The 24,092-nt window shown below is 43.2% G+C and overlaps 4 protein-coding genes across 9 annotated transcripts in view; 2 read left to right on the top strand and 2 right to left on the bottom strand.

Annotated features, from left to right (window-relative positions):
• The window catches only part of EIF2AK1 (eukaryotic translation initiation factor 2 alpha kinase 1), a 32,711-nt gene extending 21,440 nt beyond the window's left edge, over positions 1 to 11,271 (top strand). The window contains exons 11-15 of the mRNA XM_072836978.1: positions 172 to 272; positions 5,897 to 6,011; positions 6,274 to 6,356; positions 7,420 to 7,653; positions 10,212 to 11,271. Coding sequence (XP_072693079.1) covers positions 172 to 272; positions 5,897 to 6,011; positions 6,274 to 6,356; positions 7,420 to 7,653; positions 10,212 to 10,349 — 671 coding nt within the window. The 3' untranslated portion in view covers positions 10,350 to 11,271. The remainder of the gene's footprint in view (positions 1 to 171; positions 273 to 5,896; positions 6,012 to 6,273; positions 6,357 to 7,419; positions 7,654 to 10,211) is intronic.
• Positions 789 to 4,356, bottom strand: ANKRD61 (ankyrin repeat domain 61). Of its 2 annotated transcripts, none has more exons than XM_072836980.1 (3): positions 4,077 to 4,356; positions 3,073 to 3,167; positions 789 to 1,893 (listed from the first exon to the last, which is right to left on the bottom strand). In XM_072836980.1, the coding sequence occupies exons 1-3, from the start codon at positions 4,290 to 4,292 to the stop codon at positions 948 to 950; spliced, it is 1,257 nt and encodes a 418-aa protein (XP_072693081.1). In that variant the 5' UTR covers positions 4,293 to 4,356; the 3' UTR covers positions 789 to 947. The 2 variants fall into 2 exon arrangements, with proteins under 2 accessions (XP_072693081.1, XP_072693080.1); XM_072836979.1 differs by having other exon boundaries at positions 3,073 to 3,170; positions 4,077 to 4,354.
• AIMP2 (aminoacyl tRNA synthetase complex interacting multifunctional protein 2) lies at positions 11,267 to 18,820 on the bottom strand. Of its 4 annotated transcripts, none has more exons than XM_072836981.1 (4): positions 18,538 to 18,820; positions 14,548 to 14,754; positions 12,636 to 12,867; positions 11,267 to 11,784 (listed from the first exon to the last, which is right to left on the bottom strand). In XM_072836981.1, exons 1-4 carry the CDS (start codon positions 18,670 to 18,672, stop codon positions 11,396 to 11,398), a joined length of 963 nt encoding a protein of 320 aa, XP_072693082.1. In that variant the 5' UTR covers positions 18,673 to 18,820; the 3' UTR covers positions 11,267 to 11,395. The 4 variants fall into 4 exon arrangements, with proteins under 4 accessions (XP_072693082.1, XP_072693084.1, XP_072693086.1 ...); XM_072836983.1 differs by having other exon boundaries at positions 18,658 to 18,815; XM_072836985.1 differs by lacking the exon at positions 18,538 to 18,820 and adding an exon at positions 17,802 to 18,395.
• The window catches only part of PMS2 (PMS1 homolog 2, mismatch repair system component), a 28,200-nt gene continuing 22,675 nt past the window's right edge, over positions 18,568 to 24,092 (top strand). Inside the window, exons 1-5 of one of the 2 annotated variants that reach the window (XM_072836968.1) lie at positions 18,568 to 19,038; positions 21,099 to 21,233; positions 21,899 to 21,985; positions 22,177 to 22,279; positions 23,055 to 23,238. In XM_072836968.1, the coding sequence (XP_072693069.1) occupies positions 18,933 to 19,038; positions 21,099 to 21,233; positions 21,899 to 21,985; positions 22,177 to 22,279; positions 23,055 to 23,238 (615 nt within the window). In that variant the 5' untranslated portion in view covers positions 18,568 to 18,932. Of the gene's footprint in view, positions 19,039 to 21,093; positions 21,234 to 21,898; positions 21,986 to 22,176; positions 22,280 to 23,054; positions 23,239 to 24,092 lie in introns of both variants that reach the window. The other variant, XM_072836969.1, reaches the window with a different exon arrangement.

Below are 24,092 nucleotides of genomic sequence, written 5' to 3' on the forward strand. Positions count from 1 at the left end.
GATGGTTTCTTTGTAAACTGAGATAGCTCTTGTTGCTTATATTTCACCATTTTGGAATATTGACTGTTGCAAATCTGAACTATGTTAATGTATTTAATGTGTTTAGAACTAGGTAACGTTTAGATGTTGATGAATAAAAAAGAGAAATAAAACTTCCTTTTTTATTTCAAGGTCCTTATGTCATGGCCAGTGTTGCAACAAAGATTTTTCAAGAACTGGTGGAAGGTGTATTTTACATACATAACATGGGAATCGTACACAGAGATCTGAAGGTAAGTGGGGAGGCTAGTTGAGGACGTGGTGTTGCTTCACTGAGTTAAATGAAATTATGTGTCCCCTTTCATTTACTTAGAGGGTTATCATTATTTTTGTATAAATCCTCATCCCATGAGTCTGGAACTTTTGATTGAATTTTAAGGCAGTGATCTTTGGGCATTTGAAAATTCTCTGTGGAGGATTAGTAGTGTGTTTCAGGTAGTGAGTATGCTCAGAGTACTCATATAGTAGATGATGTTAAATGTATTTAATGCTGTCAAAAATCCTCATGTTATAGCAGCCTTAGAGGTAAAATCTGTTTCTACAATTATGTATCTTAAAGGAAATTTAACATGGGAAATTTTTTTCTGCTATTTAAAAAATTATGATTATTCCGGTTTTTAATCTACAAAAGACCTTGTATCAAGAAAGAAAATAGATTTACTTCTTTGGCAGAAGAGTTTTAATTTGCTTATTTTTTGAACAAAGAAATTGTGGAAAATGTCTTTAAAGAAATATTTGGGAACAAAAAGTTAATGTGCAAATCATTTTATTTTTTGAAAAAAGTTTAAGAACCAGTTTGTACATCTGGGATGTACATGATGATGAGTTAAGTGTTTTCTGTGTATGAGTCTAGCCAGAAAATGCTGTGTGAGTTACTGAAATTCTGTGGCTGGTGAAACTTTGAAGTCCTATATCAAGAGGTAAGCTAAGTCATAATAACCATATAGTGAGTTCCAGATCTGCACTGGGAGAAGTTGCTTTAAGTGTTGTTTGTATTTCTCACCGTAAATATTTCTGATGTTTCTTTTACAGATGTCCTCTAGGGATAAGGGTTTTTGAGATAACTTTATTAGGTTTTCCCTTAAGAGGTGGAATTCTGGCAGCATGATTCCTGCAGGTAGAATCCCTTGGTTATTGGTTAGTCTTAAAGGATAAGAGCGGTAAAATAGCTTGGCGAGAAGCCCTGTGTCCCTGATGTTGGAACTTCGCTGGAGGTACATGTATATCGGAGACTCCCCGTTTCTTGTTAATATGTTAACGTTTGCTTCAAATTCAAGCAGGAGATTGATTATTGCCTCTCTGCCTCCAAAACATGCCTCATGGATAGCTGTTTGACCTTTATGGTCCCGGGCATTTACTTTGGCTCCATGAATTAGCAGCAAACGGATGCAGCTCACCCCTGCTGCCAGCAGTCGGCCGGCTTTGCTGGATGCGGTGCACACTGCCAGCTTGAGGGCTGTATTCCCTGTGGAGGAGACGGCACAGTTAACGTTTGCGCCACAGGCTATCAGCATTTCCATCATCTCCTTATTCAGGATGTTGGCAGCCATGTGAAGGGGTGTCATGCTGGATTCGTTAATGGCATTGACGTAGGCACCATTTTGGACTAAAATAGAGAGAACTGGATAGGTCCCATAGGTTATGGCCAGGTGAAGGGGTGAATGTTTGTTGCTATTGTCTACTTGAGCGTTGACTTGAGCTCCGTGTTCACACAAAATGCGGAGACACATCATAGCATTATTCTGAATGTCTGTCAGGATCCTTTGGATTCTGTTCCCCGGTTTTGTCCGTATGGTAGAAATGATTGGCCAGTGCAGTAACATCAGGTGAAGTGTGGTGAGGCCTCTTGTGTCCCTAGAATAGTTATTAATCGCAGATTATACTGTATTCACCATGGAAGCAGTTCTACACTAAGAATTAGTGCTTAAGAAGGTGACATTTATTGAAAGTACTTCCCCTCAACTACTTTAAAGAGGTGTTTGAAAATCTGTGTTTCTCGGGATATCACAGCATTTCGAGGGATGGGGTGGTTTGCATCACAGCATGGAGGGTCCTAGCTGTCTATAGCAGTTTCAGTTTTGTTTATTATAAACATCTGACTGCTCTACTAAAATTTGAAAATGATTTTCAGTTTGTGTATATTTATTTAGCGTAAGGCACCATGCTCGGGATATGGTAAAATAGCACAGAGTCCCTGCTTTTGCAGGGCTGATGGTCTAGCATAAAAGACATTAAACATACTTAAATAACTAGGTCAGTATTGCAAATGGGCAAAGTTCTAAGAGGTATGAGGCCCCACAGGGCCGGCTTGTGGTTGGAAGGGTTGGAAAGGGTGTACTGAGGAGTCCTGTGGAGGAGGAGGTACATTGGTGACATCCAGTCATGGAGGACTGGAAGAGCATCTGCAGAGCTAGGCAGGGCTCTATGGGGTGGGGGAGAGGGTCATTCGAGCCAGACAGGTCAAGGAGCAATTCTGGAGCATGTTGAGCATTTAGGGCTTTACTTTCTGTTAATGTTATGGGGGCAAGAAGTTGATTGTTTATACCATGTGATTCTTCCATTCATTAAGATAGTATTTATTGGCACATAGTGTCAGGCAGTCATTTAAGGTGGTGAAGATGTATTGGTGAATGAGATAATTTCTTTATCGTGAAGTGTATTCTTACAGTGGGTAGTAAAAAGAAAATCCATGGTCTATTTCTGTTTACTTATTTTCCATACCTAACTGAGGGTTTTAAACTAACTCCCTGAGGGCTGTGACCAGGACTTCATGTGTTTTCCACATCATCACTGCTGAGCACTTAATTCTCAGGATGCTTGAAGTGGGCAGACTGGTTTGTGTTCCTAGATTACTGCCAGTTTTTCAGAGTATCTCATCTAGTCAGTAAAGAAATTGGTTCATTCGAGACATGGTTATGGTATTTTGTAGTCCATAGCCCCCGAAGAATGGATGAGTCCAGACATGACTGGGGAGAGTAACATCTAAATCATGCATATCCTCATTTAGATCTGATTGCTGTTGAGTTAACTCACCTTACTTCTGGGTCAGCCCCATGTTCTAACAAACAAAGCAAACTTTGTGCCTTGCAGAATTCGACAGCCAGATGAATGGGGATGATGGACTGTGTCTGCTTTGAGGGAGAAAGCAGACTATGTTATAAGTAGCCCTGTGCAGTGAGAAGAAATCATTGTGTCAGCCTGCTATTCCAGAGGAAATAAGTATATTTAGTTCCTCAAATGCGTTGAAGTTTTCTTTTTGACTATTTTAAAAGACCCCAAACTAGTGAGATTCTTATTATAAAATCTGTGTTTTACATAAATGCAAATTTACCAGTGCAGCAGAAATAACTTACATAAAGCTTTCGAAGCTGATTCTTGTGGAGAGCTCATAGTGTAAAATTAATGGTAAATGCAACTAAGTCACTGTGTCCTTAAATTAACCCACAGGGTGATTGACAAGTAGGTTTTATGGTTTTTAAGGCTTTGCCAAAGTCATAGTATCAGTAGTAAAACCTACATTTCCAGGGTTTCAAAGATAACACAGCATGTCTTCTATGATTAGCAGAGCTGTTTATGCCAGTTCTTAAAATACATATATACTAAGTAGTGACTTTTACAGCATAACTTCCTTTCTCAGGAAAGGATTTCCTTTCCTCAGAAAGGATAAGAGAAGAAGTCAGGGTAAAGGAGATGGTGACTTTTGGGAAAAAAAATTTTAAGGTAATAATCATTGTATAAAAATTTAGAAAATGAAAAGTCATACGTATAAAAGGGAAAGAATAATTCCTTCATACAGATATAATGGCCATTGGTGTATCTGAGAAGATGATGTTAATGTTCCGCCAACCAAGTGGTTTCTGGCCTTTCTGCATGTCAGCCTGCGAGTGTCACTGGGAAGGGAGGTGCATGGTGTGCGGAGTGAACTGTCCTGGGGTGGGCATGGTGGGGGCCGCCAGGAGCTCTGAGGACCTCAGTGGTGGGCCTCGCAAAGCAGCGTGACTTTTCCCGACAGGTGACAGAGCAGAGGTGGGGGGTACCTGGTTCAGAAGTACTCGGTAGCTGATGGAGTTGGCCAGGATGGTCATAGGCTGGTTGACTGGGTGGCTCCTCAGGAGCGCCTGGATTGCCGAGCGGTCCTCCCTCATGATGGCCTCATAGAGCCTGGTGTGGAGTGCCGCAGGTGGGCCTTCTTCTGGGGGCTTGGTGCCCTCTGCAGCCAGCTCCCTGCTGCCTCTCCTGGTTATGTTTCCCATGAGCAAAATGTAAGAGTGGGGACTTGGAAGTTCAGGGGACACTTGAGACAGAATTGATTTGTTGGAGTCTCATTATGATCCCTTCAGTTCCATTCTAGAATTGTTCTAGAGCAGTGAGAATTGTAGCTGTGAACATGATTTGTTTTTATCTTAGAGCGAACTATTTCAAGCTTTGTTCCCAGGTCCTACAGTGCCAAATAGAAGCATAGTGTTTTGGACTTGACTCAATCACAAAAACACACCCAAATTATCACCTTACACCTAAGGTTATTTCTGTGCTCTCTTCCATTCAGCTATTTAAAAAAAAAACAGAGCTTAAAGAAAAGAGCTAAAACAGGAATTTATACTGAAAGTCAAAAATTAAAATTACTACATCTAAAGTAAGAAAACCCAATTTTTAACCTAAATATATTTTATTTTATTTTTAATCTTTTTTAAGATTTTATTTATTTATTCACGATAGAGAGAGAGAGAGAGAGAGAGGCAGAGACACAGGCAGAGGGAGAAGCAGGCTCCATGTAGGGAGCCCGACGTGGGACTCGATCCCAGGACTCCAGGATCGCGCCGTAGGCCAAAGGCAGGCGCCAAACCTCTGTGCCACCCAGGAATCCCTTATTTTATTTTTTTAAAGATTTTATTTATTTATTCATGACAGACACAGAGAGAGAGAGGCAGAGACACAGGCAGAGGGAGAAGCAGCCCCATGCAGGGAACCTGACGTGGGACTCAATCCCAGGTCTCCAGGATTACACCCTGGGCTGAAGGTGGCGCTAAACCTCTGAGCCACCTGGGCTGCCCTATGTTTTCATTTTGAGTGGCAATCCCCTCTTTGCCCAGTGTGGGTACAGGTTTTCAATGCCACAGGTTTAGTTCTATTGGGAGAAGTTTTGGGTTGGCCTCGGTTGCTTAAATAGAGCTAAATGGGTACCTTCATAGTGTGACCTAGTTGCCCCTAACTCTGGCTGACATAAAAGCGTCATCTAGGAGCTTCTAAAAAATATCAAAGTTTTCTCATTTAAAAAAAAAATCAGGGACGCCTGGGTGGCTTAGCGGTTGGGCGGCTACCTTCGGCTCAGGTCATGATCCCGGGATCCTTGATCGAGTCCTGTATCAGGCTCCTACGAAGAGCCTGCTTCTCCCCCTCTGCCTGTGTCTCTGCCTCTCTCTCTGTGTCTGTCATGAGTAAATAAATAAATCTTTAAAAAAAAATTTAAATAAAAAATAAATCAGTCTTTGACTTGTTGGAGGGGACAGTAGTTTTTAAAAGCCTCTTGGGGGATTCTGATGCCCAGTCAGGGCTGAGGAGCACTTGTGTACAAGGTGTGCTGTGTGTTAGTGGTTCTCAAACGTGGAGTAACATGGGGACTTAAAAAATATTGCTGCCTATGTCCACACCCAATAATTCTGATTTTACTGGTCTGTGGCATGGCTTGAACATTGGTGGTTTTTTTCTTAAAGCTCCCTGATGATTCTAATGTGCAGCCTAGTTTTAGAACCACTGCTCTGATTTTTTATTTTTGAGGGGCTACTTGTCAGTTGTAAACTCTTAATGTCTACACATTTTTACTGTTTTAATAACACCAAGGAGTTCTGTTTTATTACAGCCAAGAAATATTTTTCTTCATGGCCCTGATCAGCAAGTAAAAATAGGAGACTTTGGTCTGGCCTGCACAGACATCATTCAAAAGAACACAGACTGGATCGGTAGAGATGGGAAGAGTAAGTTTATTCTAGTTCCTTTCTCTTGTTTCTTTCTTTCCCTTTCTTTCTTCTTTCTTTTTTCTTGGCATTAAGACAAAAAGAAACACGGTTGAACTTGTCAGTATTCAGAGAGACTCATAAAAACTTAATAGCAATAATGAGGTAAAGACAAAAAAGCAGCCATCGTTCCCTACACTGCCCTGTTTAGGCTCTATGTTCTGCAGTGTAGACAGTGTGAACTCTACCATGTTTTTTTAATGTTTGGCTCTTCAAATTACAGGGCCACCCACACACACTTCCAGAGTGGGTACTTGTCTATACGCTTCACCTGAGCAGTTGGAAGGATCCGACTATGACGCCAAGGTAGTATTTGCTGCTCTTCCCCCCTTTGCTGGACTTTCTCTGCTGTCATAAATAACAAAGAGCACAGTAAATGCAGTGTTATTTCTTGTGTAGAGGTGTCTTTGGAGATAACAGAATAGGGGAGGTTATCTGTTATGTCAAACTGCGGTTAACAGGAAACCTCAATTTTTACCTGAATCTGACTGGTTTACGGGCTACTTTACCACTTCTAAATCCGTGGGTGTCAGAAATTATTTTTGAAATGAGCTTTCCTCTTAAAATGTCACAATTCACCTCAGGAAGCTAGAATTTATAGAAGCCTTTTCAGTCTGCCTTTCTTCTGTTTTCATAAATACATGCTAAAAGTGCTCTGGGGAAGTATAGCACTTGACTCCCTTTGAAGAGTGAAGATATTGAAAAGTTTTAATTCATTTGGTTCCTTGAAGAAATTATTAAAGTAAATCCTTTCCTCAGGATAACAGCCTAGTACATTTTCTTCCTTTTGACGAATCATTCAGCTTTTTACAGACTGGGCATGAACTGCCAGGAAAAAAAATCCATAGCTCTTCCTCAAATCCTGTCTGGTAAAGACCTTTCTTAAGAGATGATTTCAGGAAAAGGAACAAATTTTTTAGTTTCTTAAACTCTACTAGATGCCTGTGTGTGGAGGTAGAGGGGAGACAAGGCAGGCCACAGGGAACCCAAGCCCTGGAACTGGCACCAGCATGTGTGAGCTCACATCTCTCGCTCAGGCTGCACCACGCCTGGATTTTCAGGGGAGTAGTGGGAGTTCTCCCTGACCCTTACCTGGTTGGCCATCCTTTGTGCCCGTGGATTCCCTTTGTGGTGTTGAAGAGATGGGATTGTGACCATATCAGCTCTCCCCAGGGCTGTAAATCCAGGTGGCAGACACCTGCCTCTGTGAGGGGGTAAGTTTGGCCACCATGTTCCCTGCATCATAGGGTCTATGAATTGTCCTGTCTTAGAAATCATCTTGTGTTTGAGAGGATGGTCATCTTGTGTTGGAGATGTTAGTCTCCCTTTGTGTTTCACTACTAAATTACCTCTCCCCTTCTTTTTCCAGTCAGATATGTACAGCTTGGGTGTGATCCTGCTAGAGCTCTTTCAGCCATTTGGAACAGAAATGGAGCGAGTACACATTTTAACAGGTTTAAGAAGTGGTCAGATACCTGACTCCCTCAGTAAGAGGTGTCCCGTGCAAGCCAAGTACATCCAGCACTTAACTAGAAGGAATGCATCTCAGAGACCATCTGCTCTTCAGCTGCTGCAAAGTGAACTTTTCCAAAATTCTGGAAATGTATGTAACATATTTCTTTTTTTCTTTTTTAAAGATTTTATTATTCATGAGAGAGGCAGAGACATAGGCAGAGGGAGAAGCACGCTCCCTGTGGGGAGCCTGATGTGGGACTCTGGGATCATGCCCTATGCCAAAGGCAGACACTCAACCACTGAGCCACCCAGGTGTCCCTCGTTTTTTCTTTTATAAAGTGATCTCTACACCTAAAATCACAACCCTGAGATCAAGAGTCACCTGCTCCACTGACTGAGCCAGCCAGGAGTTCTTGTATATATGTGTATTTTTAATACTGGGGAAAGTATGAAACTTAAAGTAGAATTTAAATTGTGAATCCAATTTCATGAGGAACAGTTGAGCTTAGAAAACGTTTATGGAAACCAGATTAAACTCATTCTCTGAGTTCTGAGTAGCACACTCTTCAGAGTCCAAGTAAGCAAGGTGACCAACTGGACCAACTGTCTAAAAATTGCAATTATAGGCTCTACTTTCTAGCTTCATCTTGCTAAGTCAAAAGGCTTTGGTTTTCCAACTACGATATAACTTTTTATAAACATAACCTTTTATCTCCTAGTCAAAGGGGGCACATGCCAAAGGGTAAAAGGAGGAAATCTTGTGGGGAGCTGGAATGAGGGTGGCATAGACTGCCTCAGCCTGCGATCCTTTAGCATGCAAGTGTGTGATTCTGGTTTTCAGTCCTGTGATGTGGGATCGCCCTAGGGCAGTCCCTTCCTTCCTCTTTCCAGGCTGTAACCACAGTGCCAAGTACCATCTCCAGTCTACATGTACTAGAAACGTGATTCATCCATTCTGTTCCTCCAGAAACTTTCTAGGATTTATCAAAAGCTTATTCAAAGATGCATTCAGATTCTCTAGTTCTCTGCTGCCCCAAGCATGGTCCTTGCACCAGCAGCATCAGCGTTATCTGCTGGCTGCTGAGAAGTACAGGGCCTTGGGCTCCACTCCAGACATATCACATCACAATCTGCATTCAGTAACATCCCCAAGTGGTTTACCTCTGGTGTGTGAACAGCATTGTGTTAGATGCATTGGTCCTCAGAGTACAGTCTCTAGGCCCTCCCGGCTGCTCTGACCTATTTAAGGAAGTCTGTGGGGAGAAGGGGCAGTAGTCATTCTGACGTACATAGTCTGGGACCTATTTGTGGTAAACTATTCCACTGTTTTATTTTCTGTTTAAGGCTAAGTTTCAGGTAAAATGGTGAATTTTACTAGCTTGAATAGTAAACAGGTAGGTATAGTACTTTTCTGAGTCTTTGGGAACAGCAGATGTGTTGATTAAATTTATCTCCCACAGAAGGGATTTTCTAACCCCCAGTTATGTTAGCTATTAGAGACCGTAGTTAGGTGGCATTTATGGTATTTCTCTTGCTGAATTTATAAAATAGCCTATACATACCTATATAGAGAAAACTTGTACAAGCAGTCTGTGGTTTGTGTGGTTGTTGGTACAGGACTGTGAAAACGACCATGCTGAGATCAAACCACGCAAGGGGATCTTAGTAATTCATGGGAAGTTACGATTGTCCCATGACCCTTACAAATGTTTTCAAAACATTAAAACTCAGTTGCAGATGCACATGGAAACAAAGCAAGTTATAAAACTAGTATTTAGTGTACTATAATGAAGAATTAATGTGTTCAGGAATGGTTTGAATAGTGCCTACCTGCATCTCACCATAGAACTCCAGATATGGAGTGCCTTTTCTGTGCCTCGGTAAACTGTATACTCCTAAGCTTGGATCAGGGGCCAAGATTTCATCTTTTGGACTTTCGAAGTTGTGAGTGAGATAGCTCCCAGAGTTCTTCCAATGTGAATTTTGCTGGTATCACTTTCTCTGGGACATCTTCGTCCTTTTCCTCATTTATGTTAACTCCTCTCCTCCCAGTACTGGGGCTGCACACCGCATCTGTCTGGTGGTGGTGGGAGCAGCACCCCCATGGCTGCCTGTTTCTCCTCCAACATCATGTGGGTGCAATTTGATTCCACCTTCAGCATCATTACTTTGCATTTGCTCACCGCACTTCCATCTTTTTTGGCCAGTTTCATCTGTCAATTATTTTTTTTAATTTATTTATTTTATTTTTTATTTTTTTAAAATTTATTTATGATAGTCACAGAGAGAGAGAGAGAGGCAGAGACATAGGCAGAGGGAGAAGCAGGCTCCATGCACCGGGAGCCCGACGTGGGATTCGATCCCGGGTCTCCAGGATTGCGCCCTGGGCCAAAGGCAGGCGCCAAACCACTGTGCCACCCAGGGATCCCCTCAATTATTTTTTTTAAATGTCATGTGGATTTATCACCAGTACACACGTGGCCAGGGTGTGGTGTGTGCAGGGACCAAAGTGGTGACTGGCCCCTGGTTGTGATGTGCATCGTGGGCTGAGGTGCTGACAGTGAGAGAACTGTGGTGACCTGACGCTGGTGCTGCTTCACTAGCTGCAGTGATTGGAATTCAGGCATACCATGCCAAGGGAGGTATGCCTGTATATTTAAAGTGGAAGAGGCCATTTTAATAGAACTTAAAATTTTCTCTTGACAGGTTAACCTCACCCTACAGATGAAAATACTAGAGCAAGAAAAAGAAATCGAAGAACTAAAGAAGCAGCTGAGTCTCCTTTCTCAGGACAAAGGGGCCAAGGATGATATGAAGGATGGGACTGTGCCCGTCCTGCCTTAATTAAGCTCTGTAAATGTGAATGTGGACTTCTAATTTTTTAAATTGTCAACTGGAATGTACATTTCAGTCTTTGTTAGGGTATAGATGATATAATTGTATCTAGTGACCCTGTACAAGACTTATTAAAGTTGTAGAAGTTCCCTCAAATCGCTATTTCCTAAAAGGAATTGTTATGATCCAGCACTTTGAACGAAGCTGCTCTAAACTAAACCTATTTTGCCTTTTCCTTTCTCCTGTCCCACAAACTCCTAATTTTTAATATTACTGTCTGTCCTGTCTCCGGAAGGAGCGATTTAGACAGTATCCTCCATTCTTTCTCCTTTGAACTCTGCCTGTTGACCATCCAGTCCTCCTCTAGAATGTTTTACCTCACAGATTGAGGTATGCACCCCTGCACCATCACAGCCAAGCCCAGGCCTGCACGATGGCTGGACTGTTCGTTTTGATGGCTGCCAGTCTTCCTCACCCTTCCACGATGCTGCTGCCAGTTAGTTACCAGAAGGACATCTGATCAGTTCACTCCCTGGCTCAGAAGCTCCTGCTGGCTCCCTGCTGCCTCTAAGATGCAACTTTAGCTTCCTAGCATCATCATCCAACCTCTTTCTGTTCACCTTCAGCTTGGTGTCACTCCAAAAATCATGCCCTTTCTAAGCCTTGTGCTGCTTGCATCCAAATCATCTAAATCATCTCAAAGTAGCTCTGGTAGGAGTTCCTGCTTTCCCCCTGGTACTGTTGTGTGTTTCCATGGCGTTGCCCTTTATTTAGCACTCGACTCCCCACCAAGCTATGTTTTCCAAAGGCCCCGATGGAGTATGTTCATTTTTGTATCTCAAAAAAATGCCTGCCACATAGCTGGGAGTTGTCATGGTACATGGCACGTGATGTGGCTGAATTTTAAAATAAAATGAAAACCCACAAATTATTTGATGCCTTTATTGATTCTAGGCAACTGGCCCAGATAGACCGATTTTAGTACAAGTTCCTTTACCCACAATACACGTGAAACAGCACCATTCTTGAAGTCAACCTTTTACAGTTATTAAACTTCACTTAAGGAGCTTGAGGGCAGTGTTGAAAGGGGCCAGGTTCTCACATGCCCTCATCCACTTCTGCACATTGGCTGGCACTGTCACATTGCAGCTTCCCGTCTGCTGGAGCACAGACCATAACACAACATCTGCCACAGTGAGTTCATTCCCAACAAGCCAGGGGCTCTTCCCAAGAGCAGAGTTCATGGAGCGGAACACAGCAGCTTTTTCTTTACTGCTTCCCTCTTTCAGCTGAAAGATAGCTATATCTACCCAGCTATCTATGAGGGTCAAATTTACAGCATTCTGCTTCTGGCCAAACAGAGAGAACAAAAAACGTGCAATGTTCCCTTCTCCTTCGATGGGACACATTGTTTGGACGCTGAACTTCATCTGAGTCTTCGGTACTGGAAGGGAAAAAGCACACCATGTAACAAGAGCCCCCTGCCACCCAGAGGAAGTGCTTGAGCAACAGGGAGAGGGGAGTCTCTAATTAACTGGAAACTGGTGGCAAGGGAAAGTATTTTCAATATCACATTTGTCTGTCTCCAAAACGTGTATGATTCAAGAAAGTTTAAACCAGATGTTTACAGAATGCAAACTCTTTACGTTAAAAAAAAGTAACCATTTCTGGTATTTGATTATAACCATTCTCAAGCTAGAAGGGTGACCTCAGACCATCTATTCTAAGCCCTGTGCCGGAGAATTTGCAGGATGAGGGCTGGAAACCAGGAGTCCCACCTCCCAAGCTGGGAACTCAGTCTACCCTCACAATGGCTCTTTACGTGGAGCTGGAGTAGCTAAGGTGTTCCTGGATGAATGGTGCTAACACACTACCCCCTGGGATAAATGTAACCAGGAGAGGCATACAGCAGCAGATGATGAAGAAAGGACAGCCTGCCACCTTTTTCAGGCCTTTTGAAAAGGTAACATCGATGTCCCTGTGATAAGTTTAGAAATGTGAGGTGAAGATGGCTAGGACAGCCCTTACCTTCCTGCTCTAGCTGCCTAGCAGGATCCCCCCAAACCGCTCTCGGAGACCCTAACCTTTCTGGAGGAAGGAGGGCATCTTTGCATCAAGGTTTATCTGTGCTCCTTTTCCAGAACTACCCCATGTGCTTGCTAAACTTCAGGGAATTTGACTGACAGCAAGTAGCTGAAAAACGTCATGGTCCTGGCCCCTTGATGCATCTGATTAAAGTCACAGGGCACGCCTCATTCCAGAGTGTACGAACCCAGCCCAGTGCCCTCTGCTTACCATTCTTCCAAATCAGAGTAAAACCCAGCTGATATTCGTGACGGGGCTGGTTTTTAGTCTGCTCGCCAAAGCACTTGAGGAGGTTTTCTGGCACGCTTTTGACTGCAGAGTGTGTGTGGACGGTGGACAGGACCCTGTAGTGGTCACACAGCAGCCTGTGCAGCACGAGCAGGGACAGGGGAGGGGAGGCGGGGTTTGCATTGATCACGATGTCTTTCAGAGCCCCGTAATCCTGAGGGAGAAAACCCAAACAGTAACATAGACATTTAAGTGTGTGGACTTGTACCTGGTGCTGTTCATAGGGCCTAAGCAGGGTTATTTAACTAAATCTTCAACTTCCATGAAGACAGTCCCACTATCACCCCATCTCACAGCTGAGGAAGCTCGTCCTGGGGAGGCAATAACCTGGCTGAGCTCACGGAACTCAGTGAGAAGTGGAACAGTGATGCAAACCCACTCCAACCCCTCAACCTCTGCCCTGCTGGCCCCCAACAACTATAGGGTTGACTTCATTGTGAAGTTACTAAAACAACACATTAAGAATGATACTACCTGTTCCTAAGTTATTTAAAAAAAAAAAAAAAAAATCACACATGCAAGCACTCTACCAAATCTTTCCAATACCTGACCACCGGACAGGATAGTTTCTATGTCAATTGGTGTGTGAGTTACAGGTCAGTGAAGAGTCCCCTCAATAAAGGCCTTGGCTCAAAATGTCATTGATGATGACAAGCAGGCAACATCTAAAAAACTAACTATTAACTAAAGGGCTAAAACATACTGCCTTTTTCTTTTTTAGATGCAGACTTTATTTTATATGTTCACTCTTAATAACGAACAAACTCCTGTAATACAATGGAGGCAAAATTCAAATTCCTTGGATTTCTGTATGCAGCCTACCACAATCTGGCTAAGAGTCCTACCACTCCTCCCCGAAGCCCATCACATCAACCTGTGATAAATGCTTTGCAATCCTCTGAGCATAGCACCACTTGATGCTGTGCCTTCTGAGGTATCAAAATTCATCATAAGCACCATGTGCCTCAGCAAGGCTTCCCAGCCTCCAGACACTGCCATAGCTGTACGGTATCATTGACTCTTCATCTAGACTGGCTCCCTGGGGGGTCTGGCCAGGTCTATAGGTCCTTGGTGTGGGCAAATGTACTCAACAATCCAAGAACCTGAGTGCAGAGGAACCGAAGTCACCTGGGAGACACTGCAACCTCGCCTCCCCATTAAGGCTTCATGCAGTACCACTTCTACCACCAATTCCAGAGGACAGTATTAGCAGGGATTCCTGGGACAAACCCTTTTATACTGTCAATAAATACCACTTAGAAATAAGACCTTCTTTTTTGCATGTCAGCCGGTCACCTACATTTCCTGAAGCTCTTTAAAGGTAGCAGATGCAACTTAATTCTAAGACTGCAAACAATGTAGCAAAAGACATTTGCCTCATGAGACTGTGCCTGGGTGACCAAAGCTCTGAATTTCAGGCTACTTTCAGAGTCAGGATGGACTTGCTGAACCTGAGAAGCACCAAGCTGACACAGGTGTGTTTCTCTAGGCTTGGAAAATTGCTGGAGTGACATCCTACCTCTCGCCTGCATCCCACACTGCCTGGAATGGTAGGGACCTGTAACTTAACTCCTATCACTGCCTACAGTTCCTCTTAGCTCTTCTCCACCAGGTCTGACAAGTCAAGTGGCTTTAGAACTTGCTTTGGCTTCACTCATAGCTCACGAATCTGTTCTGTGGTAAGGCACAATCATTTAGGGGAGGAAAAAAGAACATGACCTTTGTATTGCCTTTGAAAACTAGAAAACCAAAGCTTGAATCACATGAGCACAATTTTCCAGCACAAACCACCACCTAGGACGCTGATGTTCTTTAGCTCTCCAGATGAACTCACCTTTCCGAGCACCGAATTTAAATCCAATGTGCCGGTCGAGAAAGCAGCAGGCTCATCAGCCTGGATTATGTTGGTTACATCCACATCTGCATCTGGTGTCTGAATCATCTTGGAGAGGCCATCAACTGCAGCTTTCAATTCGTACAGACGTTTTAAGATATCATCTTGGCGGGACTCGAGAGCTTGGAGAGATGGGTCAGACTCTTCCTAAACAAACCAACACCAGAATGTTAATTTCCTCTAACATCACAGCAGTGTTTCAATTTGATCACTTTTCTTCTACTGGGTTCCATGAATTTATCAACCCCTCCCCCCCAACTGTGAGAAGACATTAAAATGAAGAAGCAGAACCATCTCGTTTTTCCCATAGTCCAATAGGTCCTGCAAAGTGATCCACAAATGCTTTAAAACAAAAAACATGATCAAAAGCCATTTCGAAATTGTAGGACTCCTAGTTCAGGTAATCTATGAACAGAGGATGGAAAATGAACACAAACAGGGATGCCTGGGTGGCTCAGCAGTTGAGCATCTGGCTTCAGCTCAGGTCGTGATCCCAGAGTCCCACATCATGCTTCCTTGCAGGGAGTCTTCTCCCTCTGCCTGTGTCTCTGCCTCTGTGTCTCTCATGAATAAATAAACAAAATATTTTTAAAAAAATGAACTCAAATAATTGTTCTTTATTTTTAATGTCAAATCAGTTCACATTACTTTGCTTATTTAACAAAGAGAAAAAGATGGGGAAGTGCAATGAGAATGTAACTCAGCAATTTATACTAATAGAAAGGAAAATGAAAGGTATGTCCGTGGAGTCAGTTGATCATTTCCCCGCCCCATTCTCAAGGGGATACTGGCACTCTTATCTTAGAATCATCCAGATCATTTTCACTGCTGAAACGTAAAACTTCCTAAGTATGGAATGCTTACGTCCTTAGTTCAATGAATCTTTGCATCTTTCTTGCCTGTTATAGTGACTGCAACACAGTAAGTAACCAATAACATCTACTGAGGAAGCAATCTCAAATCTCTACAGACTTACTTTAAAAAGCATTAACAATGGGGCAGCCCGGGTGGCTCAGCAGTTTAGTGCCGCCTTCAGCTCAGGGCCTGATCCTGGAGACCCAGGATTGAGTCCCACATCAGGCTCCCTGCATGGAACCTGCTTCTCCCTCTGCCTGTGTCTCTGCCTCTCTCTCTGTATCTTTCATGAATGAATAAATAAAATCTTTAAAAAGAAAAAAGCAATAAGAATCCTCTTAATAAAGTCACACTGTATAACCCATTTCCAGATTCATAAGCTCTTATAAAGGATAATCCATTTTGAGCACAAAGAATGTGTTAAGAAGAAAATGCTCATAACCAGACAAAACAATCCATGTGGCAAGGACCAGGACTATAAATATGCACTCATGATACATTGTATTTGTATGCTGGTAAGCCTCACTTTCTTGGGAACTTTTTTTCCTCCCATAGTCACTGGTAACACTGCCCTCTCACAGATTGAATTCATCACCAGATGCTGTTCATTTTCTGGAATCCACTGGTTTCTAAGCTTGCCTCGGCTGTCGCTGCCCAAGTTCAAGACACCACTTTCACTTGGCCTGTGTCCACCTTGTTCCCACTGTGGTCATCCCTCCAATTCATCCCTAAGATGGCAGCCAGAGATTATAACAAATGTCAACTCCATTACCCCACCTCTGTGTTAACTTCTAAGGCTTTAGCTAAAAATCAAAGCCCTGAACCTGCTTAAGAAATAGCTCATATGACCTGTCCTCTGGCTACCTCCTCTCACATATGGCTCCCCTGTGCTGTCCTTTGGGTCCCTAAACACACCATGCCCCCACCTGCCACACAGCTTTTGTTTATTCTTTTCTCTCTATCTGGGACACTTCTCCATCTTCTCCAAGAGCCTCATCTGCATTTTCTCATCTCTGCTAGCCTGGCTCTTGTTTTTGATCAAACAGCAAAGATATGTAAGATGACTGACCTGTGGGTAAAGAGGTATAAAGACTTGAGTGCACCAATTAAACAATTATGTTTTGATGGAAATAAGTGAATGCAAGGTGTGTGATGAATAGGGCTACTAGTGTGTAATATCCTTCCATTCCTCAATGATAGTCCTCAAGTAGCATTCCAATCACTTCCAACCAGCCTGATTTGTGCATTGTGTGTGTGCATTACCTTGCTCAATTCTACAAGTGGCAGGAAGCTCCCTGATAAACCAGGGCAAAGAAGCACCTACTGGATTCCATGTCCCGGTCAACAGAGTAAACAGTGCCTGAAACAAATAGTACATTCGTAATGTGTCCTGTGACTGGAAGCCCAGCACAGGCTGGTATCACTCCTCTGGATGTGAGGAATGAGGAAATACTCAAGATCTGCTTTACCTGTACCTTTAACCTTGTTTGTTGGCTTGTTTTCCTGTTGAGATGAGATTGTGACATGGCACATGTCTATCCATTTGTTTTATATGTATTTTAGAAGCAGTTTATTCTTTCTGCTGCTCCTATTTGCCTTTAATATGCTTGATTTCTAATTATCGGTCTATATTATTATGATCTGCTAATCAAGAGGATCTAGGTGTCTTATAAGTTAGAAGTTCACAGCTGAAAGTCCAAGGAAGTTAGCAGCACACCAAAAAAAAAAAAAAAAAAAAAAAAAAAAAGACTTGATCTCAAATGAGCTGTGACACTTCCAACTCTGAGTCTGGGTTTTCTTTTCAGTTCAGTGGGACTGTCCAGTTGAGCCACACTGGATCATGGTGCTATTTCCATCTTAGCTCTCTGGTGAGACAATTGTGTCCTTGTTTTCCAACTAACCCAACCGTTTGCCTTCCCATATAGGCAGAAGGCTATTAAGAGAAAGTGAAGGAGGAGCGCATGGTTGGCGCAGCCAGTTAAGCCTCCTGGATTCTTGATCTTGGCTCAGGTCATGATCTACAGAGTTGTGAGTTGAAGCCCTGAATTGAGCTCCACACGGGGCCTGGAGCCTACTTAAAGTGAAGGATAACACTCCATGGGAAAATGGACTATAAAAGTTACCCGTTCACTCATCTTCAGCCCGAATGGACAGAAGGTTTCTCTTGCTGGAAACCTAAGATGGGTATCTGCTGCCAACAAAAAACCCGAAAGGCCTGGGCAGACGCCTTACAAGAGAGTGTGCCAAAATGGCCAGCCAACACGACAAGGCGATCCGCTGATGTAGAAGTCTGAAAAACCTGAGCTAAAAACCACATCAAGCTCCCACGGTCCACCCACCTGCTCTGGGGAGGGTGCAAGAACCAGGAATTCAGTGCTCACGGCCCAGGCACACACACCTGCACACAGGCCGCTCCGGAAAGCGGTTTACCTAGCCCAAAGGATGACAGTCCACCTCCCCTCCCCAGCGCCGGTGCACACCCCAGGCCTGCTCATGCACAGGTGCGCCTGCCCACCGCAGCACCGATGCAGACCCGCCCCTCCGCGCACAGCAGCGAAGCTCAACCGCCCCGCCCCGCCGACGCCACGGGAGCCAGGTCAGGGGGAGGCAGCCCCACACAGCAGGGTGCAGACAACGTCCTGTTACCCTGAGTAGCAGCGGTGACAGCGAGGATCGCTTTAGAATTCCTAAAAATGAGCATTTACGTGCTGCTCATATTTCTGTGGCCACAATCTGGTAGCAAAAAAGCTTTAGGAGCCGTAAGCGGAAAACGAAATAGATACAAGAGGAATAGAACTTTTAATAGACACAACTGGAACGCGAAACTGGCGGAAGCATGAAAGCGGGGGCGGGGGAGGGGGGCAGGCGGCCAGGTCTGACCCCAGGCCCACGGTCCTTCAACCCCGACGACCCGGCCACGGCGCCTGCGCCCTGGGCAGAAGGCGGGCCGATGAGAGTAAGCGCCTGCGCACTGCAGGAAGGCGGGCGGATGAAACTAAGCGCCTGCGCACTAGACGGGGTGGAAAAATGTACACTCAGGACGAGTGGGGGCGGGGCGGGGCCGCACGCTCCTACCTGCACGTGGCCTGCGTCCGGCGCGGGGCTGCCTGTCCTGCCGTGCACGTTGGGGAGCCGGTACATGCAGGTGGGAAGCTCTACACGGAGTGATGCGCTGCCCCCATGATAGGGCTTTACCTGGTACATTGGCATCGTGGGAGCCAAAAGACGGAACGTGGCAAGTGGGGGGCACGGACGCTTAAAAACCGCCCGAGACCACGAGAGACCGCGACCACCTCCTTTCCGCTCCGGCTGCGGCCGTTCAGGAAAGCGCAGTCCGTGCGGTCTGATTGGCCCACGTGCTTTGGACGTCGCGGCCTCGACTCTTTACACAACCAATCGGCAAGAAGGAGGGGTGGGAAGCGTCGGCTGCCCCATCCGGAAGGGGCGGGGCACAGTCCCGGAAGCAACCAATGGGAGGCAGGGAGGCGGAGCCTCCGTGGGAGCGGCGGCGGGAACTGTCCCGAGTCCAGGAGGCGGGTCGGGTTCTGGATCCATGGAGCGAGCCGAAGGGCCGAGGTGAGCGGTGCGTGCGGTGTCCCTTCGCGGTCGCCGTTCCTGAGGCCCACGGCGTTCCAGACTCCATGAAGGGAGGGGAGGGAGACCGCGGTGCTAGGCGAGCCCGCGCGGGGGCCCTTTGGGGGGACACTGTGCGGTCGAGGTCGTCGCGGGGATCCGGCCCGCTCTCCAGACAGCGCGACATCCCCAGAGAATGAATTCATTTCCCTTCTACCTGGTTTCTCACTCTTTTCTTTCTTTCTTTCTTTCTCTTTCTTTCTTTCTTTCTTTCTCTTTCAAAATTGATGTTATTTTGGGGAAGCTTCAAGGCACATGCTAATTTGCATAGCAGCACAGGTTTTAGAAAAGCAGAACTTTTGGATCTCCTTGAGTGTGTCATTTCTGGCTAATAACCCGATTCGGAGGGAGTTTCAGGGTCCTGAACCCCAGGTCACTGTCCGGGTTTCAGTGTCTCATCCCCCGTGCTCAAAATAAGTATCCGAAGTGAATTGGCAGCTTGGGGTGTGTTCCCAAATAAAGTGTCAGAAAAACTTCTTTCCACTTTATGTTGTCATCTGGGGTTTTCATATTTAAGAGAAACCCGAGTGAAATTTTTTTGCAAGGTGGAACAAAGAGTAAAGATGTTGCTTGTTTTACAAGGGCTTACTGAGGGTCTGCTATGTGTTAGAAGTTGTGGGAGAGGACCCAAAGATTTCTCTCTCAGGGAGGCGCCTGGGTTCTGTTATACCCACATTATCAGTTAAGACCCTTACAAGAAATTGCTAAACTAACGGACGCAAGGAATACGTTCTTGGGATGAGCAGGAGTTTGCCAGGCAGAGGAGGAAGAGGGGAACGATTTAGACCTGTATAGACAACGTGCAGTGTTTAAATTTATTTATCTATGTATCTATGATAGTCACACAGAGAGAGAGAGGCAGAGGCACAGGCAGAGGGAGAAGCAGGCTCCATGCACCGGGAGCCCGTCGTGGGACTCGATCCTGGGTCTCCAGGATCACGCCCTGGACCGAAGGCGGCGCCAAACCGCTGGGCCACCCAGGGATCCCCAACGTGCAATGTTTAAAAGAGCTTGTGATATTCAGGAAACAGTTTGCTATGACTAGAACATAGGGGAATTGGTGAACAGAGGATTGCAGAGAATGAGAGAAAAGTAGACTGGGATCCAGTTTTTCACATGACTAGATTTTCAGATAGCAAACAGTGGGATGCTAGTAGATTTTTTCCCCCCTAAAGCTTGTTTAATTAAATTAAGCAATTATGTAAATTAAGTAGCTTTTTTTTGGTGGTAGCGGAGGGTGGATTGGAACAGGGAGAAAGTAGAAGCAAATTGGTTGCAAAACTCTTTAAGTAGGTACATCAAGAATTTTGGGTGTTTTTACTAAGGCAGCAGCTGGCAGCCTGGATTTGGAGGGGAGATTCAAAGGCTCCTGTGGAAATGGTTATATAATGGGTACTTAGTTCCTTTTTTTTTTTTTTTTTAAGATTTTATTTATTTATTCACAAGACACAGAGAGAGAGAGGCTGACATAGACAGAGAGAGCAGCACGCTCCCTGCTGGGAGCCTGCTGCAAGACTCCATCCCAGGATCCTGGGATCATGATCTGAGCGAAAGGCAGATGCTCAACCACTGAGCCACCCAGTTTCTAAGATGGCTTTTTATTTTCACATAAACACTGTATTTCCCACCATACTGTTGGGTTTTCAAAACGTGTGAGAAGTGTTGCTTTCACTTTTCAGAAGAAGATCCCATTGTCGCCAAAGATTATTTACCCATAGGTTGAATAGTACATGTGTCTCCTCCATGTAGATCCCAGTATAATTAAATTTCTAAATATCCATTGCATTGAAGTATCTATTCAGAAGATTTTTACAGATGTATAAGGGTTGTAGGTCAGCATTTATATTTATGAGTGTAATCAGTGGATTCATGAATATAATAAATGAATACATCAGACCCATTAGCTCTTAACAGAAGTGAATCATTTACTGCAGTTAAAACCAGGATGAAAATACATAAATGTATACTCGCTTTGTTTCTTGTAACTGATGTCTTTAGTACAGAACTTGCTAAGGCCATCAAACCTATCGATCGGAAGTCAGTCCATCAGATTTGTTCTGGACAAGTGGTACTGAGTCTAAGTACTGCTGTGAAGGAGTTGGTAGAAAATAGTGTGGATGCTGGAGCCACTAATATTGGTAAGTTTGGGAGAGTTTTAAGCCCCAGGGAACCCTCACTTTATACTATTTTATTCAAGAAACACTCATGATTGTAATGAGACAATCAAATGTAGATATACTGAGAAATTTTAGCTTTTAAACTTAATCATCTCTTATGTACCTAATACTTAGGTAAGTAGTAGTAATGATAAAAGCAGTTAACTTTTATTGTGTTTTTACTAATGTGCTTCACAGGTATTTTTCATCTGCAGAACAACCTTATGAGATAGGAGTTATCATTATTGTTGTTATTATATCTGTTTTACAAATAAGAAAATGCAGGCATGGGAATTTACTTTTTTTGAGGTTATAAAGCTAAGATCATATTTATGATCCCAGGAAGTCTGATTCCAGAGCCTATTCTCTTTAATGACTATGTTAAAATTATCTTTTTGAAAGAAAGGTAGGAAGGAAGAAAAGAAAGAAAAACAAAACTTTCATCTGGTTTAATAAATTGCCAGGAAGGCCTTTAAAGAAAAATGAATGAAACACACAAAATGACAATAGTACATTTAAGTAAGTAATAGTACATTTAAGTAAGTATAGTTAGGACTCACCTTTGCATTAGGTAAGTTATAAATACTGTCAGTATACAGGCATGTATGGATCTGTTCTTTGAGAAATTAATATGTTAAACTTTTTAGATCTAAAGCTTAAAGACTATGGGGTGGATTTCATTGAAGTTTCAGACAATGGATGCGGAGTCAAAGAAGAAAACTTTGAAGGCTTAAGTAAGTTGAATTTTTCTAAATTTTTCTAATCCTTTTAAAAATATTTGGACAAAGTATTTCAAAGCTTTGAGTAACACTATCTTAAGAAACACAAAAATGGCTTTTTAAAAACCGGTTACTTTGGTAGGTTGTCTATATTCAGGGTATGTCACTTGAGACATCTTGGGTCTTACTGTGCTCCTGTCTTTCAGCTCTGAAACATCACACTTCTAAGATTCAAGACTTTGCTGACCTAACTCAGGTTGAAACTTTTGGCTTTCGAGGGGAAGCTCTGAGCTCACTTTGTGCACTGAGGTGATAAAATATTTTGTCCGCTAACTTGACTTCTTATAAAAATCTCTCTGAAAACAAAAACAAAGAGATTAGAATCATTGCTTATACTTTTCCATCCTGAATGCCTCAACTTCTAACTTCCACATTCCATTTTATCTTACTGCCAATCTAAGTGATGATACTTCTGAAATGTAAGCAATGAAGCTAAGTAAATAGTCTTGGAAAAAAAATCATTGCCCTTGTTAAAATGTCAAAATAGCACATAAACCATAAATTATATACATGTTGGTATTAATGCATTTCAACGTTTAGGAAAATATTTAACCAAAGCTCTTATTATATATAACAATTTAAAATTTTTATGAATAAATATATAAATAATTATTCATATATATTTAAATAATATATTCATATATATTCATATATAGTTCCAATATATAAATAAATTGGAACTATAATATTTTTTGGATCCTTGTGAAACATTTTGTTAGAACAATAGGAATAAAACTGAGAAATAAATCTTTATTCATTAGTGTATAAGCTTTGAGATCTTTTATTTTGCAGTTTAACCAAAAAAAAACACAAATATCAAAGCTTTTATCAAAACAACATTTATAAAACTCTCTGTTAGGTGCCAAGCCTTAGATTCTCTGATGATCATTCACTCATAGAAACTTTCTTGGATTATCTTAGAGAGATCAGCTATTTTCAGAAGGGGTTTTAGAGAACACAAGTAAGAAAATAGTGCCCGGCACCTGTGAGTTTCTGACCCAATCGTGCCTGCTCTCTCTCACAGTGACGTGACTATTTCTACCTGCCACACATCTGCAAAGGTCGGAACTCGGCTGGCATTTGATCACAATGGGAAAATTGTCCAGAAAACCCCCCATCCACGACCCAGAGGGACAACCGTTAGCGTACAGCAGCTATTTTATACACTCCCTGTGCGCCATAAGGAGTTTCAAAGGAATATTAAGAAGGTACAGTAAATCCAGAACCCCAGCTTCTCAGAGCCTTGGTAGTGTAATGTACATATGTAGTAAAAGATCTCCCACTGGAGGTAAACTGAAGTTAACTCTTCAGTGAACTCTCTTCCCTGAATTTTTTTGGGAAGTGCTTGGTTTGCTGTTTCCCCAGCAAAGACTGAACTTCAGGATCATTTACCTCTTTTTTTTTCTTGAAAAAAATAATTATCAAAGCATATTTAGTAACTGTTCTAATGTGGGAATGGGTTAAGAAGTAACTTTTTAAATTTGATCTGTAGGGGTTTTTATTAAATATTTTATTTACTTAGAGCTTGTGCATGAGCAGGGGGAGGGGAGAAGGAAAGGAAGGGAGAGAATCTTGAGCAGACTCTGTACTGAGTGGGGAGCCTGATGTGGGGCTCAATCTCACGACCCTGAGATCACAACCTGAACTGAAATCAAGAATTGGATACTGAACCGACAGAGCCACCCAGGTGCCCCCATCTGTAGTTTTTAATAAGATTATTTTTCTTGGTTTCCTGAAAAATGAACTATTACAACTTTTGTGAATTTGAATGAAAATGAGGTAGCTAAATGTTATATAATTGTGCTTAAAAAAACAGTTATAGGGATCCCTGGGTGGCGCAGCGGTTTGGTGCCTGCCTTTGGCCCAGGGCACGATCCTGGAGACCCGGGATCGAATCCCACGTCGGGCTCCCGGTGCATGGAGCCTGCTTCTCCCTCTGCCTGTGTCTCTGCCTCTCTTTCTCTCTCTCTGTGTGACTATCATAAATAAATAAAAATTTATAAAAAAAAAAAAACAGTTATAAACTATGCATAAATATGTATGTGAGTATGTGTATATGTAT

This window comes from Canis lupus, chromosome 8 (genome assembly GCF_048164855.1).
Source record: "Canis lupus baileyi chromosome 8, mCanLup2.hap1, whole genome shotgun sequence".
NCBI classification, from domain to species: Eukaryota; Metazoa; Chordata; class Mammalia; order Carnivora; family Canidae; genus Canis; species Canis lupus.